Source organism: Carcharhinus amblyrhynchos, chromosome 19, assembly GCF_965287045.1.
Source record: "Carcharhinus amblyrhynchos chromosome 19, sCarAmb.v2.hapA, whole genome shotgun sequence".
NCBI lineage: Eukaryota > Metazoa > Chordata > Chondrichthyes > Carcharhiniformes > Carcharhinidae > Carcharhinus > Carcharhinus amblyrhynchos.
In genome coordinates this window covers 46,389,535-46,409,047 of record NC_137342.1, presented here as the reverse complement: position 1 = coordinate 46,409,047, position 19,513 = coordinate 46,389,535, and the positions used below count along the sequence as shown (strand labels likewise).

Here is a 19,513-nt window from a genome sequence, read left to right as displayed (position 1 = left end):
TTTCATGTGAGACTCACCAAATCCAGCTTGGAATTTTGTGAGAGTTGTTAAATTTGGTCAAGGCTTCCCTATATTAGGAAAATTAAAATCAGTTGAAACCAATTTTCTTGTTTTCTAAACAATGATCTTTGGTAAAAGTGCACCCATGTGGATGGCATTGTGCTCTGCTGCAATATCCCTGTTATTAAAAGCACATCCACTCATTTTCTAGTTACAGTACTAGTATTTAAATGGTGTAACAGGCCTAAAGGTTGAGTGGCCTATCCCTATATAACTTAGAACCAATGACCAAAAGACTTTCCGTGTCCATTAAATTGCATTTCAGGACAAAAAGGGAAGGATGATTAGAGGAACAACTTAAGTGGCATGATTTATAAAGTAAATATGGATTGTGCGTAAGCCAGAAAGGGTATGGACATAGCATTTATGTAGATGTTGACATGTGCATAGTAGTTGAGAAGATTGATTTTGCCATTTAGGTGGCTGTGTAACTGCTGATCATCAATCATTTCCACAGGCACTATAAATGCCTCAACTGTTTAAGTAATGTGCATATTGAGAAAGTTTATTTAGAATGATACTTCATTCACCTTTTAATTACCAAGTCTGTTGGAAAAATGCTGGCAGCGAGTTTGATGTGTTGGCCTAATTGAAAAGGGTTAATGGAATTTTACGGGAATTTGATTGAGTTAACCTTTCTCTGGATCGTTGTTTTGGTCTGATGTTTGGTGTAATCAGCTAAATTAGATGTGGTGCTAAATGCATTTTCGTTGTAAGAAAATCTGCAATACTTTATATACCGCAGGAAGCATTTTCTCCACAGTAGGTTTCCTGTGTCAAATTCTATTAAAATTTGTCAAATGGTTTATAATCATTTGGCCGTTATAATTAGCAAATGTTCTTGGTATTTTATGATGATTGTTCTGAAGACCTTGTATGTAGTATTTATCATTCTTTGTACAGATTGGATTTAAATATGTTTTTACAAGTTTGTCATTCTCTTTGAAGTTTAGTGCTAACAGAGTTGGGGTTAGACTTTATGATCAACATTTTTAATATTATATGACTGGTTATTTTGTGGTTAATCTTGAGGTGTTTCCCTTCAGCTTTTCAATTGTGCCTTGTGTCCAAGTGTGATAAACTTCCTCTTGCCATGTCAATCCTGATTGTAATGAATGCTGAATTTATATTTGCTACCTATATTTTAAGCTGCTGAACCTCCATTCATTACAAATGGATACACTCAGAGTAGGGATCGCCTCTCCTTAATAACATCATTAAATGTAATTAAGTCTGTGTGGTGTGTATGGAGACTGTTAAAGTGACTTTTTCAAGCTGAGGTCCAGATGAATATTTATTATTTGAGAGTACAACAATAGTGAGGCTGCAAGCACAACAATCCAGTAGCCTGGATAGTTTTAGTAGTTTGGATAAATAGTGTCCCCTTATCTAAGGAAAGATATATTAGCATTAGAGGCAGTCCAGAGAGTTGTTATTGGGTATAGAGGGATTTTCTTATGAGAAGAGGTTGAGCAGGTTGGGCCTGTACTCATTGGAGTTCAGAAGAATGAGAAGCAACTTTATTGAGATATACAGGATTGTCAGGGGATTGCCAAGGTAGAAGCTGAGGGGTTATTTTCCCCTTGTGGGAGAAAGAACCAAAGGATTGTAATGTCAGAGTAAGGGGAATGGCATCAAAGTTTTGATTTATATCTAAAATCTGTGTTGAGTACTGCAGTTGTCTCTCTCTTACAACACGTTGTTTTTCACATGAATTCTCATGAACAATATATTGGTCATTGTTTGCTTAACTACAGTCTTAAGATATTTTTTCTGTCTCAATTCCCTGGTTATCTGGATTGTATCATGTTCTTTGAAAGTCTACCTCCTTTCAGCATCCTTGACTGTTGAGCTTCTCCAGACTGAGCTACGAGATGCTCACTCCCTGGTGTCCTTCTTAAACTGCAATATATCTAGCTAAAAGTAAATTTTTAAAAATCCTTTCTACCTTACAAGGACCCCAGTTGCTAAGCAACCACTGCTACTTCTACTCTTTACTCTTCATGGCGTAATCTTCTCTAAGTGCAAGAAACACAGTTGGGATTGAAATCAGCCCCCACCCATACAAACACCTTTGTCCAGCGTGAATCTAACTATATTCTAATTGAGGAAGGTTCTATCCTTCCAAGTACAGAAACATTAAATTAAACCCACTTAGAATTATACTTTATTTCTAATACTTACCAAGACAAATATAAATCCCTTAGAACTACCTTTGTTTTCCTAACACCATATGTTTGCGACACCTCGTGCGATCCTACCCAGAGCCATGCGATCTCCAGAGAGAGGTGAAAACCCAGCTAAAAACCTATGTCAAAGAGAGTAGGAGGAATCTGGAAAATTAATCTTCAACGTCGTTTGACAATCCTCAGATTATCAAAATTATTCCCAGACATCACCCTGAACATTACAAGGGACCTACCTCTTGCTTAAGAAACAGGACCAGCCCTTGCTTGAGTGAATATAGCCTTCACCAGATGAGATTGCAAGCACAGATCCAATATTCTCTGCAAAATGTTCCTCATTCACTTAATCAGTTCAAATAATTGATCCACACAGTACACTATTTAATTATCTTAAAAATCTTGATCAAACCACCTCTAAGTCTATAGTTCTATAAATTATGGTGATCCAGCTCTTTGAGCCTCTCTGGGTAACTAAGATGTTTTGATCTGAGATTTAATTGACTAACCCTCCTCTGCGTCCTTTCCAAAGCCTCATTATGTGAGGAGACTAGAACTAAACACAATATTCTAGCTGAGGTCTGACCAAAGCCTTTTGCAAGGTCAAAATCGTGTGCTTTTAATATAGTGAATTGTCCAAACGTCTTACTTACTGCTGATGTCCAACAGATAGACGTGTTGTTAATCAGTTCTGCCTTCCCCCTTTTAAAGATTGGGATTAGAACATAGAACAACTACTGCACAAACAGGCCCTTCAGCCCACAATTTGCACAGATGATATCCATACCTACTAGGCTTACCTATAACCCTCGATTCTATTAAGTCCCATGTACTCATCCAAAAGTCCTTTGAAAGACCCTATAGAACTTGCCTCCACCGCCACCGATGGCAGCCGATTCCACTAACCCACCAGGCCCTGAGTGAAAAACTTACCCCTGATATCTCCTCTGTACCTATTCCCCAGCACCTTAAACCTGTGTCCTCTCGTAGCAACCATTCCAGCCCTTGGAAAAATCCTCCACCTGATCTATACCTCTCAACATCTTATACACTTCTATCAGGTCACCTCTCATCCTTCGTCTCTCTAAGGAAAAAAGACTGAGCTTCCTCAACCTATCCTCATAAGGCATGCCACCCAATCCAGGCAACATCCTTGTAAATCTCCTCTGCACCCTTTCAACAGCTACCACATCCTTCCTGTAATGAGGTGACCAGAACTGAGCACAGTATTCCAAGAGCGCTCTGACTAGGGTCTCATAAAGCTGCAACATTATCTCCTGACTCCTAAACTCAGTCCCTCGATTGATGAAGGCCAGTACACCATAAGCCTTCCTAACCACATCCTGTGCCTGCGAGGCCGATTTAAGAGTTCTATGGACCCGGACCTCAAGGTCCTTCTGATCTTGTACACTGCTTAAGATATTATACCCTTGATATTATACTCCTTCATCCCATTTGACCTGTCAAAATGGACCACTACACATTTATCTGGGTTGAAGTCCATCTGCCACTTCTCCGCCCACCCTTGCATCCTATCTGTGTCACGCTGCAACTTCTGACATCCCTCCAAACTATCCACACCATCAACCTTTGTGTCATCAGCAAACTTACCAACCCATCCCTCCACTTCCTCATCCAGGTCATTTATGAAAATTACAAACAGCAAAGGTCCCAGAACAGATCCTTGAGGCACTCCACTGGTGATTGACCTCCATGCAGAAAAAGACCCATCTTCTGTGGACAAGCCAGTTCTGGATCAACAAGGCAACGGCCCCTTTTATCCCATGCCCTCTCACTTTCCTTATTATGTTGGCTTCCTTCCAGGGTAAAGGAAGAATTCCAGATTCGTGCGAGACATTAAATATATGGGCAAAGATTGACTTGAGAACCCTTGGATTGTATTATCTGGGCTGGTAACTCCATCTGTTACGATACCTTATTCTTTTGAAAACAGTCCATTTCATCTTTATTAATATTAAGAAGTTTTATTGTTAAATGCACCTATTAATTAACTATTAAACATTCTCTTTAATCAAGAGTGAAGACTGATACAAAGTATAATGTCTTCACCATACCATAAGAGTTTTTTATAATCTTTTCCTTGAGGATTTTTCAATGGTAAATACAGTGCTTGATGGTCCTCTGATTCTTCAAATTCTGATGCAGTTGTCCGTGATCCTCTTTTCCATTGCCCCTTTGGCTGATTCAGTAATTGCTATCATTGTTTACAATGTGTTCAGGGCAGGCCTTTATTGCATAAATGATTTTTGTCCTTTATAAGCACATTATTGTTTTGATCTCACCTGTGTTTGTACATATCCATGGTAGCTTCTTTCACATTCCTGTTTAATTCTCACCTTCTGCTATGGTGGAGAGTGAGAGAATGCCTCAACCTGCCAAGGTTCCTCTCTGAACGGTACAGGGTTTCTAGCGCTTGTTTATTGTTCTTATCTTCCTTCTTTTAATGATAATATTTCTTATTAATTTCTTAACCAGTCATACGATCCCACTAGCACGCAAGAAACAATACTTTTCACTGTATATTAATACATGTAACAGTAATATCTTCCCATATCTAAGGAAGGATGTGCTGGCCTTGGAAAGGGTCCAGAGGAGGTTCACAAGAATGATCCCTGGAATGAAGAACTTGTCATATGAGGAACAGTTGAGGGCTTTGGGTCTATACCCGCAGTTTAGAAGTCTGAAGGGGGATCTTATTGAAATCTACAGTATATTGCTAGGCCTGGATAGAGTGGACGTGGAGAGGATGTTTCCACTAGTAGGGAAAACTAGAACTAAAGGGACAATCCTTTAAAACAGAGATGCGGAGGAATTTCTTCAGCCAGAGTGGTGAATCTGTGGAACTATTAGCCAAAGAAGGCTGTGGAGGACAGGTCATTGAGTGTCTTTAAGACAGGTTCTTGATTCATAAGGGGGTCAGGGGTTATGGGGAAAAGGCAGGAGAATGGGAATGAGAAAAATATCAGCCGCGATTGAATGGCGGAGCAGACTCGATTGGTCGAGTGGTCTAATTCTGCCCCTATGTCTTATGGTCTAATAATAAATTAGATCAAATCAAATCAGCAGATGTTCCCATTATCTCACCCCTCAGCCTTGAGTATGATCTTCAGTTGCTCCTTATCTCCTCCTTCAGTTTAACAATGACTCGTCCGTTATGGCCGTAATTGCTAACTACTAAGCCAATGCCCCCATGGTCACTTTGGTCAAGTATCTCATCATGCTTAGAGCTCTGATAACTACATTTGTTTATTCTAAAGCTATTAATGTTTGTCTTAATATAAATCTTAGTATGAAATATTATCCCACTTTACAATCAAAACTCATTTATTGAGACTAGTGTCGAGGTAACCAGATTTTAATAGGTTGCGGAAAGAAGACTGAAAAAGAAAGGAATTGGCAAGCAAGAAGCACAAAGCTTTCTACAACAGCCTTCATTTGATTTATTATTGTCACATGTATTAATGTACAGTGAAAAGTATTGTTTCTTGCACGCTATACAGACAAAGTATACCTTACATAGGGAAGAAAAGGAGAGAGTGCAGAATGTAGTGTTACAGTCATAACTAGGGTGTAGAGAAAGATCAACTTAATGTGAGGTACGTCAAAAGTCTGATAGTAGCAGTGAAGAAGCTGTTTTTGAGTCAGTTGGTACGTGATCTCAGACTTTTGTAACTATTTCTCAATGGGGTGTGTGGGGCCCTTGGTTATGCTGGCTGTCTTTCTGAGACAGTGGGAAGTGTAGTCAGAGTCAATAGACAGGAGACTGTTTGAGTAATGGATTGGGCTTTGTTCATCCCTTTGTAGTTTCTTATGGTCTTGCACAAAGTAAGAGTCATACCAAGTTTTGATACAACCAGAAAGAATGCTTTCTATGATGCATCTGTAGAAGTTGATGAGAGTCGTAGCAGACATGCCAAATTCCCTTAGCCTTCTGACAAAATAGAGGCATTGGTGGGCTTTCTTATCTATAGCTTCTTCATGGAGGGACCAGGACAGGTCGTTGATGATCTGGGCACTTGAATTTCTCGACCACTTCTACTCTGTCCCCATTGATGTAGCCAGCGGCATGTCCTCAACTGCATTTTCTGTAACCAATGACTATCTCCTTCGTTTTGTTGATATTGGGGAAGAGATTATTGTTGTTGCATCAGTTCACCTTAGATTCTCTATCTTTTTCCTGGCCTGTGTCACATCATTGTTTGAGATTTGACAAACAACGGTAGTGTCATCAGCAAACTTGAAAATTGAATTGGAGGGAAATTTGACCGTACAACCAAAGGTACATAAGGAGTACAGTAAGGGTCTGAGGACACAGCTTTGGAGAGCGGCCAGTATTAAGGATGATTGTGAAAGTGGTGTTATTGCCCATCCTTACTGACTGCAGTCTGTGGGTAAGGGAGTCTAGGATCCAGTTGCAAAGGGAGGAGCTGAGCCCCACGAAGTTTGGAGATGAGTCTGAGGAATAATGGTGGTGAAAGCTGAGCTGTAGTCTATGAATAGGAGTCTGACATAGGTGTCTTTGTTATCTAGGTGTTTCAGGATTGAGTGTGGGGACAGTGAGATGGTGTCTGCCGTGGACCTGTTGCAGCGATTGATGAACTGTAGTGGAGCCAGGCAGTCTGGTAGGCAGGAATTGATTTATGCCATGACTAACCTTTCGAAGCATATAATGATGGATTTCAGAGCCACCGGACGATAGTCATTGAAGCACACTGCCTGGGTTTTTTTTGGGTAATGGGATGTTGGTTGTCTTGAAGCAGATAGGGACCTCAGATAGGTATAAAAAAGGTTGAAGATGTCTGTGAATACCCCCGCCAGCAGGTTCGCGCAAGATCTAAGTGCTCGTTTGGGTATCCCATTTCGGCCAGTTGCTTTCCGTGTGTTGACTTTTAAGAAGGCTGGTCTGATGTTGACAATGGTGACCTTGGATACAGGTTTATCCAAGGGTTCTGGGATGGAGGGTGTGGTCTTGTTTTCCTCTTGCTCAAAATGGGTATAGAATGCGTTGAGCTCACCAGGGAGGGATGCATTGGAGCAGGTGAAAAGTGAATATTGAAAAGGCAATAACAAAGGCCCAGCCATGTTCGTTGGATGGATAATGGCGTGTATTCCAAGTTTTTCTGTTTGATGAAGTGGCCATTGGGCTGCAACCTCAAAGGTGTTCATTCCTCGGCTGCAAGGGCACCACTGAGTGAGATATGAACTGGCGGATATTGACACTCAACTGGGAGACAGTCGCTGACATTGTGACCTCTGGGGCCCAACTGTTTGGAAGAGAATTAGAGAAGGCGAGCAGAAATGTAAAGGAGAGAGACAGAGAAAACCGAGGCCAGTGAATTGTGCCCCTTCTCATCCCACTGTCTTCCTTGGCAGGAAATGCAGCAGACACTGCCATTCCAGAGTGGAACATCGGAGCCACACCAGGCAGTGTTCAGCACAGTGTTACCATGGCACAAGCCATCACCTTAAGAGAGGGAAGGCTGCCATCTTGAGAGGCCAGAATAATTTAAACAACACTTAGTAATTACGTTTCTTAAAAATAGTGTAAAAATACTTATGTTTCCAATTTGTAGTTAGACATGTAAATAAATTTTCTAATTTTGCCCGCCATGGGAATCATCATGGGCAAGACAGATAGTTAAAAGGTCTATTGACCTTGGACTTTCTGGTCCCGTCCATTCAGCAGCTGGAAACTCCCACTCAGTTTACGTTCTGTAATCTCTTTAAGATTGATTTCACCCAAAATTATTCTAATTATTAATTTGACTTACATTTTCAATTTAAAAATTAATATAACTGTATTTTTCATTTTGACAATTTGTTGCTGTAAAGTTCCAAAAGCGATTTTCATTTAATAATTAAGCACCTGAATGAGGTTGCATTTAATTAGTGAGTGCCTCACTTACTAATTAAAATTTTGGATTTATTAATGCACCGCAGTTCAGGTGCTGTTGACTGCATTGTGACTGTAACAATGTGTACTCTAATGCACTGGATTTCTAACCGACATTGAATTAGTGGCGTATTACATGAAAGGACTTGAGAGTTTCTTCATAAAGAAGACATTGAAAATCCTGTATTTTTGCAGTAGCAAAGGCAGAATAAATCATTGTGCTGAACTGCTGAATTACATCAAAGTATAAAATGTACCAATTTGGTGTTATTAATTGCTGAGAAGTGGTAATTAAGCATTGTCAATAAAGGGCTAGTCATTGATTAAGATTCATTTAAGTTCACTTCATTGAGTATTTGAGTGAAGGTGGGATGCAGGGAAAGGCTGCCATAGAATGGGATTTGTATTGGAATAGACTTTAAAACTTTGCTATTTTAAAATGTACGGGAGAAAACAGTCAAACCTGATTATTTTGACATTTACAATCATCGATTCACATAAAATTTATATAAGCCAAATTTATGTAGATTTTGTTTCTGCAGTTTAACATAATAGTTTGTCATTGAAATGTAGCACTTCAAATACTTCCATTATTCTGCTGCATTAAATTCTGTTGTTATGTTCTAATCAGAATACTACACGCTATGGTGTTAAAGATAAATAATGCCTGACTATCAGTGGAGACAGACTGGAATGTTGCTTTAGAATAATGGCAAATCTGAACACTTGACTCGTACAGTTTGTTGATGTACCATTTGGCGACAAAGAAAGTTGCAGTTTTCCTATAAAACAATAGGGAAGTCCCAAATAAAAGCTAGGTTCTTTCCCACAAGAAGAAAGGGGAAGTTGGGAGTTGGGCTGCTCTCACCATGTATAGGGCTGGATGGAACTGTAGTATTAGTATTAATATTGTACTTGGAAACTGCTTATATTTCTTTTAGCTCTATAATATGTTACTGTGCCACTAAACTTACTTTTCCTTATGCTTTGCCAGATGGCCGCACAGATCCTGTTTTGGATGATTTAGGCCAGGCCTTTAAATTAATGGGAATCAGCCTTTCAGAACTTGAAGACTATATTCACAACCTCGAACCCATAGGATTTGCACACCAAATCCCTGCATTTCCTGTCAGCAAAAACAATGTGCTTCAATTCCCACAGCCTGGAACCAAGACTCTTGGTGAAGAGAGGGAGTATATTCCCGAATACATGCCTCCACTCATCTCATCACAAGAAGGTGAGGTCTGTTAAGTATCAAACTTAGCTGGTTGGTAAGGTTATTTGGAAGTCTCGTTGAATGCACCAGTGGAATAGCACATTAGTAAGGCATTGAATTAAGAGGCCTTTATTTTACAGTTAATATGACAATTTTTGGCAGTTGAATATCACAGGGTGTAATGAGGAAGGAGCATGTAAGGAGTAGAGGTAGGCGTTTTGACCCATTGAACCTGCTCCATCATTCAATAAAATCATGGCTGATCTTGTCTCTCTAGAGTCACCAGATTTAAAAAATCTTATTGATACATTGAGGGGATTTTGTAGGGTAGATAACAGGAGGCTGTTTCTACTTGTGTAAAAAACTTGAACCAGGGACATTATATAAGATTAAGAGTTCTAGCATTTAAGATGGAGATGAAGAGAAATGTTTTTTATTTGAGAGTTCTTGTTTTGAAGAATTCTGTTCCCCAGAAAGCAGCAGAGGCTGCGGTATTGAATTTATTGAAGGCATCGTTAAATGAGATTTTTGATAGCCCAAAGATTATTGGGTGTCTTGGGTATCAAGGATGATTGAGTGTCTTTAACTCAGAGATAGATAGGCCCTTGATTAACAAGGGGTTCAAAGGTTATGGGGAAAAGGCAGGATAATGGGGATATAGTGGCAGGGGTGTGGGGTGACAGATGTGATCTTATTGAATGGCAGAGTGGCCTGAAGGATTGAATGGCCAACTCCTCATGATCCTGTGTCCTCCAGTAATAATTAAAGAACTTGCATTTATATAGTTCTTTTTCATGTTTTAGGATCTCTAAAGTGCTCCGCGATGAATGAAATACTTGAAGTGCAATCACTGTTGCTTTTTAGCCATGATGTGGAGATGCCGGTGTTGGACTGGGGTAAACACAGTCAGAAGTCTCACAACACCAGGTTAAAGTGAGTAGGAACTGAAATCCCACTCACCTAATGAAGGGGTAGCGCTCTGAAAGCTAGTAGCTTGTGCTACCAAATAAATCTGTTGGACTTCAACCTGGTGTTGTGAGACTTCTTACTGCTTTTTAGGCAATCGTGGGAACGAATTTGCACATAAGCAGCAAATGAACAGAATGGCCATTTCATTTACTTTTGGTTGCATTTCAGGGATAAATATTGAACATGAACTGTTCACTTCACCGTTCTATTTGTCCTTTCAAAGTTTGGAATAGGCAAATAGATCATCAGTTTATTCTAAAATATGCCACCTTCAATAATACCGCATTCCTCCAGTACTGAACTATCCATCTAGGATCTGTGCTCAAGATTCTTTGAATATAACTACTTTAAATCAAATAAAAACTTCAGTAAAGGGCAGGGTAGTATTTAGAGAATTCAAGGTTGTCAATGGAATTCATAATAGGTTGCTTCCGGAGTTGAGAGGGTCGGCTTATGAGGAGAGATTGAGTAGACTGGGACTGTACTCATTGGAATTTAGAAGAGTGAGGGGGGGATCTTATAGAAACATATAAAATTATGAAGGGAATAGATAGGATAGAAGCAAGGAAGTTGTTTCCACTGGTGGGTGAAATCAGAACTCGGGGACATAGCCTCAAAATAAGGAGGAGCAGATTTAGGACTGAGTTGAGGAGGAATTTCTTCATACAAAGAATTGTGAATCTATGGAATTCCCTGCCAGTGAAGCAGTTGAGGCTACCTCGTTGAATGTTTTTAAGGCAAGGATAGATGGATTTTTGAACAGTAAAGGAATTGAGGGTTATGGTAAGCGGGCAGGTAAGTGAAGCTGAGTACACGAAAAGATCAGCCATGATCTCATTGAATGGTGGAGCAGGCTCGAGGGTTCAAATGGCCGCCTCCTGCTCCTAGTTCTTGTGTTCTTATAATGATTGAATACATTCCAAATTGGTATCTGCAGCAGTCTTGATGATCTTTCATTTTGTTCAGTCCATTGTCACGCTGCATTGCTAGACAAAAACCTTTTTCCAGGTGGAAAATGTCCATTTTGGAGCAAATGTGTGATTCCATTTGGATATATATTTGCTGTTTAAAATTTACAAATAAGACCAATTAGATATTTACATGTTCAAGCATCTTACTAAATACCAGTATTTAAAACTGCCGGGAGCGTAATAATCAGATTCTCAGAAAATGTATGATGGGCTAATGTACTCAAATCAGACTGCTCTTTCATGTTAATTACTTTCTATTAGGTGTAAATGTATAGGGTGCTTATGTCTTAATGACTCTCTAGCTGTTATTTTTGTATGAGCCCAGAGTTTTATTTATACATTTCTTCATAGGAAAGTGCACCTTTAAGCTTATAAATGATCCACAAGTATAATCATTTTCTATGCAGTTTGTCAACTTTGCAATTATCTTACTACCTTTGAGTCATGAGATTGTGGATTTTCACACCATTGAGAACATAATCGAGATTGGCTACTGAGGACAATATTGAGGGAGTTCTGCATGGTCAAAGGTGCCTTCTTTCAAATGGGACTTTAAATAGACGATCAGCCTTCTGAGGTGAATGTTAGAGAATCCATGGAACTTGCTGTCTGCAAAATTGGCTGACCTGTTGACCGTAATAACAGTCATGAACTTCAAAATAATTCATTATATATTTGATTTTAATTATTCTTGGAATGTGGCGGCACTGACAAGGCATGATTTATTGTTAACCCCTCAGGGCATTTAGAGTCAAACATGTGGTGTGGGACTAGATTCACAGTTGGGTAAGAGTGAGTGGCAGTTTCCCCTCCCTGAAGGAATTAGTGAACCAGCTGTGTTTTTACAACACTCTGGCGGCTTTCATTGTCATTTTTCTTTCTGGTGTCAGTGTACAAATTACCAGATTTATTGCATTCACTGCCACAATTTGTCACAATGGGAACTGAACTCATGACCTTAGATTATTTGTCAGCATAAACAATAAACTACTGTACCTCCTCTATGTGAACTGCTTGGGATTTTCCGCTAAACGTAAAGACATGCTAGAAAAATGCAAATCTTGGAGAAACTATCTGCAAACTTTTCTTGTGTTTGGAAGTGGTAATTTGTGTTAAAATGTATTTTTTATTGGCTGGCTTGACATTCGGCCAAATGTTTCAGTTAAATGCTTTGACCTATAGGAATTTTTTGTTTAATTTATGAACTTTAAGATACTGTAGTACTTGACCAGCTAACCAAAGGATTAATTATGTGCGGTGTACAGGCCTTGTGTCAATGGCAACAATACTGCACATTATTATTTGAAGAGCAGTTTTAGTGATTTGAATTTATCCAATGAACCTTGATCCTGCATGGGCACAGGACTGTCCTGCATATTGCAAGAAGCAGTTTTTACAGTCTTGAGTTCAATTACATTTGTTTAAGAAGATTGGTATCTGATGTATCTGATTATCCAACATTTTACTTAGTTTGTAACACAGTGAAACTCATGCAGTACATATATGTCAAGGCAAATAAATTAAGAACTTTAAAATGCATAAATGTTAAGTTATTCCATGTAATTTGCATCAACGTTTATTAGAATAATCATAGACTGAGCATCACCATATTATTCACCTCATTGCAATCTTCTATAAATTTGGCCTTCTTGCCTTATGCATTTTCCTTCCAAGGAACCCAACAGTATGTTTGTTCTGTTTGTGCAAAATTCAGTCCTTTGGTTGGGAGTTTCTGAGGAAAGTCAGAGGTAAGTCTTTAATTACCCCCTGCAGGCTGTTAAAAAGATTAATACTGTATTACACATTATATGAACTAGGAGGTCCAAGTTTTCTGTCATAATTTGTCGCTTAAATGTGTAGCATGGAGTCTCTAGGCCCACATAGAAAGTTTAAATCAACATTTCTGTTAACTTGCAATAAAGTCAAGCTATATATAGATGCTGAGAAAGCTTGGTGTACTGATTTAGGATTCATTCATGAATAAAAAGGATTTGTATTGAACTATTCGCAACCTCAGGATGTCCCGCAGCACCTTACAGCCACTGAAGTACTTTTGAAGTTTAAATACTGTTGTAATGTAGGAAATGCAGCAGCTTCTTTGCACACACACATAGTTGCTCTTTGCCAAGCAGTGCCAGGGTTTTTTTAAATGTCCACCTGAGAAGGCAGACATTTTAGCAGCATGTATTAAAAAATGGCTCCTTCGACAGTGCAGCACTCCTTCAATTCTACACTATCTTAAGTGTTGTTCTAGATTTTGCAGACTCAGTCCTCTGGATAGAGACTTGAGCTACAGGCACAGAGGTGAGAATGCTAAAGATTAGCCACCGCCAAACTGTTAATGAGTCAGCATTGCTAAGAATGGACCATTTTAAATCTTTAGGCCGATGAGTTAATGCAGAACAAACTACTGAAAAAGAAATAGAAGCACAAGTGACATTGAGTTGCTTGAGCTTTGTAAACCAGATTGCCAGTCTTTGAACAGTAATTTGGGCACCTCCAACTGGAAATACTATGTAACAGTGTGTGCACAACTTACATTTTTGTATCTTTATTCTTTTATTCATTTTTAAATGCAGTAACTATTATTTCTTGTCCACAGTTGTTTTATGTCTGCTTAAGAGTAGTTGTAGTTCTTTACCTTGGCATGGTTAAAACCAGAGGACATGTTAAAATCTAAAATTAAATAACAATTTTGCATTTGGCTACAAATCAGTGGGAGCAAAATAGTGAATTTTGTATTCTTACCAACATCTCCAAGCAAAAAATGACTCAGAAATTGCACCTGCAGGCTTTCTTGATGTTAAGTTGAAATGGTTTTGATCTGATCTAATCATCTGACAATTATCAACTAATATCTTCTGATAAAAGAATGCTGTATCTATTTTGGATTTATATGAGGTCTGATTTAGAGTAAAAATCCTGTGTTTTTCTTCCTAAAGTACATGAGCAGATTGATTCTCCTGATGTTCAGGTAAATTGTATTATTTGCCTCCAACAAAAAAAAAATTGGAATTCTCTTCAGTGCATCTCTTTCAGTGGTCACTGCTGTCCTTTGTGACACAAAACAAATCAAAAAGCTGATGGTAATGCTATCTTGCTGCTGTGTCAGGAACTGCAACGAATGACGTTAAATACAGCATGAACAACTTTCCCAGTAATCAGTTGTTGGCTTTAAAAATAATTCTGCTGTCGTGAAATTTAAATTGTCTTGCATGATATTATTTTCTAACATGGGCATGGAGACCACTAATGATATCTGCTATCCCAAAACAGCAAATTAATCTTGAAATGGTAATGGTAGTGGTGTATGGCAGCTCTCTCAGAGTCCGAGTTGCACTTTATACATGCTCATTGGAGTTTGGAGCTGTGGATGGTAATGTTGGAGGCCCCAACATTTTATCCATTGCATGGCTGACCAGGAATCTCTCACTGTTTGCCACAGGTGTGTGTTAGAAGAATTTGCAGGATGATGCTGAACCTGCTTGGCCAAGTTATAAGAGTATAATAAGAACATAAGAAATTGGAGCAGGAGTACACCATCTAGCCCCTCGAGCCTGCCCTGCCATTCAATAAGATCATGGCTGATCTGAAAGTGGTTCAGTTCCACTTACCTGCTTGCTCCCCATAACCTTTAATTCCCTTATTGATCAGAAATCTACCTGCCTGTGACTTAAACATATTCAACGAGGTAGCCTCCACTGCTTCAATGGCAGAGAATTCCAGAGATTCACTACCCTGTGAGAGAAGAAGTTCCTCCTCAACTGTGTTCTAAATTGAGCCCCCCCCCCGCCCCTATTTTGAGGCTGTGTCCTCTAGTTCTTGTTTCCTTTCTAAGTGGAAAGAATCTCTCTGCCTCTACCCTATCTAGCCCCTTCATTATCTTATATGTCTCTGTAAGATCCCCCTTCAGCCTTCTAAACTCCAATGAGTACAGGCCCAATCTACTCAATCTCTCCTTATAATTTAACTCCTGCATCTCTGGTATCAACCTGGTGAACTTTCTCTGTACTTCCTGCAAGGCCAATATATCCTTTCGCAAATAAGGAGATCAAAATTCCACACAGTACTCTAGTTGCAGCCTCACCAATACCTTGTACAATTGCAGCAAAACCTCCCTGCTTTTATATTCCATCCCCCTCGCGATCAAGGCCAACATTCCATTCGCCTTCTTGATCACCTGCTGCACCTGCAGATTGAGTTTTTGCACAAGGACCCCCAGGTCGCTCTGCACAGTAGCATGTTGTAATTTTTCACCGTTTAAATAATATTTCATTTTACTATTATTCCTTCCAAAGTGGATAACCTCACACTTGCCAACGTTATACTCCATCTGCCAGATCCTCGTCCACTCGCTCAGCCTATCCAAATCTCTCTGCAGACTTTCTGCGTCCTCCACGCAATTCGCTTTCCCACTCATCTTTGTGTCATCAGCAAATTTTGTTACTCTACACTCAGTCCCCTCCTCCAGGTCATCTATGTATATGGTAAACAGTTGAGGCCCCAGCACCGATCCCTGCGGCACCCCACTGGTCACCAACTGCCAACCAGAGAAGCACCCATTTATTCCAACTCTCTGCTTCTAGTTAGATAGCCAATCCTCAATCCACGCTAACACTTTACCCCCAACTCTGTGTACCCCAATCTTCTGCAGCAACCTTTTGTGAGGCATCTTATAAACACACCTTTCTGGACTATCATGTCCCAGAATGGGATTCTCACCCAAAGCTTCTGGCTCAAAGGCAAGGACGCTACCCACAAGATCTCCCTTTTTCAATGGTATCCAAAAATAATCTCAGGCTGTTTTAACCAACTTGGACTGTTTAAAGATCACCAAGCTTTACCATAGGTTAAATCATCTGAAACCCTTCAGTTAAACTACTACCTGAAAATCACTGCCAAGTATCCATCATTCTGTATTAGGGTACTGTCTGTATGGCCTGTTGGTTCTCTGTGTAAGGCATTGTAAATAAATATTTATATTGTGGTAGTTAGAATTGCAGAGAATGCTACTAACAAGGGGTGTCAGGTAAATTGATTTGCATTTTGTTGGTGAATATTAGTGAAGAGACTACACAATATGAACTATCTTCTTTTTAAAAAAATCTTTTTAATCACTTTGCTTTAAAACTTTACTGCAATATTTACCATAAATTGCCTTCAGAAATATGTTGAGCTGCTGATGTGATCTGCAGCGCCCTCTAGTAGAGATTGTCGACAAGTTGATTTACAAACCCAATAACGATGTATAATCAGTCTGTTTTAAATAAAGCCTGATGAGGGTTTCACATTCTATGCTCTGCAAACTTTTCAAGAACCCATGAACAGTTAGTTTTTTTTTACTCTTTGAACAGGAGTTTAGCTGTTAATTTAACAGAAGGTTGGGAAGGAGAAAAATATTTGTTCCTTGTAAATAAAAAATTCTTAACTTATTAGAATGAAACTGAAGATCCTTGTACATGCGGAAGACTGATCAACGTGTTTCAAATGGAATGAGTTTCTGCAATAGCAACACAAGGATTTACTTATTTGTGCAGTGGGATTTCTTTAGCACCTCCGCTGTGAGAAATAACCAATGAGACTACATTAGTGGTAAATTTCATGTCTTGGAAAAAACAGTTTATTGATTTGAAATAGGTGCCAAATTTAAAGTATTTTACCTGAACTGAGGTATTCTTTTGATCAGATAGCCTGTATTATCTTCAGGATGATAGAATAATTCCTTCCATCGAACCTGTTTTGTCGATAAGTTGATTTACAAACCCAATGAGGATGTGTAATCAGGCAGTTTTAAATAAAGCCTGATGAGGGTTTCAGGCCCAATATGTTCTGCAGAGCCCTTGAACAGTTAATTTTTTTTGAAAAGATTGACTCTTTGAACAGGAGTTTAGGTTTTAATCTAACAGAAGGTTAGGAAGGAGAAAAGTATTTGTTTTTTATTGGCCAGTTTTTTTTACACGCTGAGTTTTCTTTAAACTCCCGATTCCTTACCCTTTACTGCGTTTACATTGAATTTTTGCCTCTTCAGTGAGTTAAAAACTTTCCATGCATTAGTGCGCCCAGCTGTGAGTTTAAAATGTTCGTTCCCAATTTCTTCTCCTCTCAGCCTGTCCTAAGGAATTGACTATTTCTGGGGATAGTGGATGTTGAGCAACATCAGTCCTACAGGACCCAGCATGAAGACTGTTGTTAAAGTGTGATTTTAGACAATGAGTGTTGAAGCCTAATAGCTTTTTTCAAGGCATCAAAGCCATGGCCAATTTAATCAGTTTTAGTTAAATTGGTTAAGACTCAGACAAGCTCAACGCTGACATTGCTGAACTGATTTAAAGGCTGTGCTGTCACAGACTGTTCACAGAAATTACAACAGACATGGAGGAGAGTGCTGAAATGTTATCAATTTTATTAATCTCCCCGGGTGATGATGGAAACAATTGCTCATACACCGTAGGTTATGGCACATTGGTCTACTAAAGTAATAGCAAAGATTCAGACCCTAAGATTCTTAGTTATACATGCTCCAGATTGTTGCATGTATCTTCAAAATTTTATATCCAACCCAACCTTGGGAATAAAGGAAGAATTTGATGTGGAATAAAATTGTAGAATATATTCTTCAGCTGAATGAAGATGATGTGTCAAGTCATTTTATTGAATTTCAGAACCTGACTATTCCCAGATTGCTAAATTAGTTCACAATTGTGCATTTGATAGAGAGACTCTGGAGACCATTTAAATGGATGTGAGACGGTGAGGTGAAAAAAGGCCAGAAATATTATCATCACTGCTGCCATTTAGCTCAGCAGATGGTACGGTGGGAGTTAATAGTATTTGACATAGGATAGAGTTGTCTTAAGTTCCAGTATCATTGTCATTCTTCACTTAAACTAAAATTTGATCTTTCGTATGAGCATTGTGCATATATCGATCAGAGTACAGTATGTTTTTATTTCATTGGCCATTTTAGTTAAAAACCATCCTAAGCATTGGAAATGTTGACAAATTATGTTTTTACTTTGCATCTTATTAAAATGCATGTTATATGCAACCACTGCATATTGACTGTCCCTTTTTGTACAGGTTGGTTCAGAAATTAGGTCATATGTTAGTGTACAGGTTAATGGATGGCTGGCAGTGAGTCGGTGACTGATGCTTTAGTTATTCTGATATATACGACAAGTGTGAAGCTTGAATTCACTGTCAATTATGTTTCCTAACCTGTAGTTATTTTTGAAGTGGCTCTTGGCAGAACAAGGTGATGGAAGTGAAAGAATAATAATGGTGGTATTTTGTGTTACGCAATGGCCGCAGAATTTGTGCTTGTAATGACGTCAAGACTGTCAGCACTTGCTGTCATTACTGTGTAAAACTAACAGCAATTTCTGGCATCCACATATGTTCAGGTAAGCACAGAAATGCAGAAATTGCTGTCAGTGATACCCAACTCCTCCACAAGATGCGCTGTGACAGTCTTCACAGCTGCAATCAGCACCATGATTTGATGTGAACTTAAGTCTTTTGCATACTATTCTTGGTTAAAAATCATTGAAAAGGTTAAACCTTGTTAAGTGAAGTGTAACTTTGTTTTTAATGGCATACTAAATCATGAGTCTTCCTGAACGACCACTCTGGAAAACTAATTTTAAAAGTGTGAAGTGAAAAACATTTCGAAATTCTTAAATTAAAAAAAAATGCATTTTTAAAAAGCTTTTTTCATGATATTTCACTTTGTCTTAATCCAGTGTGAATGCCCCCAGCCTTTGTCTGCTTTCTGGACACTGATTAAGATTGAATTTTAACTCTTCGTTTTACTTTCTGCTTTGTTGTCTGTACAAGGCCCTCTGATTATCTACAAACCTTTTAGCGACTTTACTGATCGTGAATTCCACATATCCCCATGTTCAAAATCAATTTCAGAACAGAAGAAATCAATGCTGCAGACCCTAATAAATCATAATGGGTAGTTTTCTTGAAGATCAAAAAACACTGCCCCCTTATAATGGCTGAATTCACGGCAGTGCTTGCTGCTTGTGAAATCAAGCCAAGGTCCATATTGCAGACTCTGTCACAGGTTTGTAAGAGAAGTGTTAAATCAGGAAGTAGTATTTTTGAGACACTAATCTTCTGCTTGAAAGGCTAAAGGAAGTTGGACAGTGAGGTAAGGAATCCAACAATTTTGATATCCTAAAAACGAACAAGT

The 19,513-nt window shown here is 38.9% G+C and overlaps 1 protein-coding gene across 2 annotated transcripts in view; it reads left to right on the top strand.

The window, feature by feature from the left end:
* The window catches only part of taf3 (TAF3 RNA polymerase II, TATA box binding protein (TBP)-associated facto), a 190,983-nt gene that overhangs the window by 11,721 nt on the left and 159,749 nt on the right, over positions 1–19,513 (top strand). The window contains exon 2 of one of the 2 annotated variants that reach the window (XM_080207704.1): positions 9,152–9,394. The exons of the other annotated variant lie outside the window; for it this stretch is intronic. Within the exon in view, the coding sequence (XP_080063830.1) occupies positions 9,152–9,394 (243 nt within the window). The remainder of the gene's footprint in view (positions 1–9,151; positions 9,395–19,513) is intronic. 2 annotated transcript variants of the gene reach the window in all.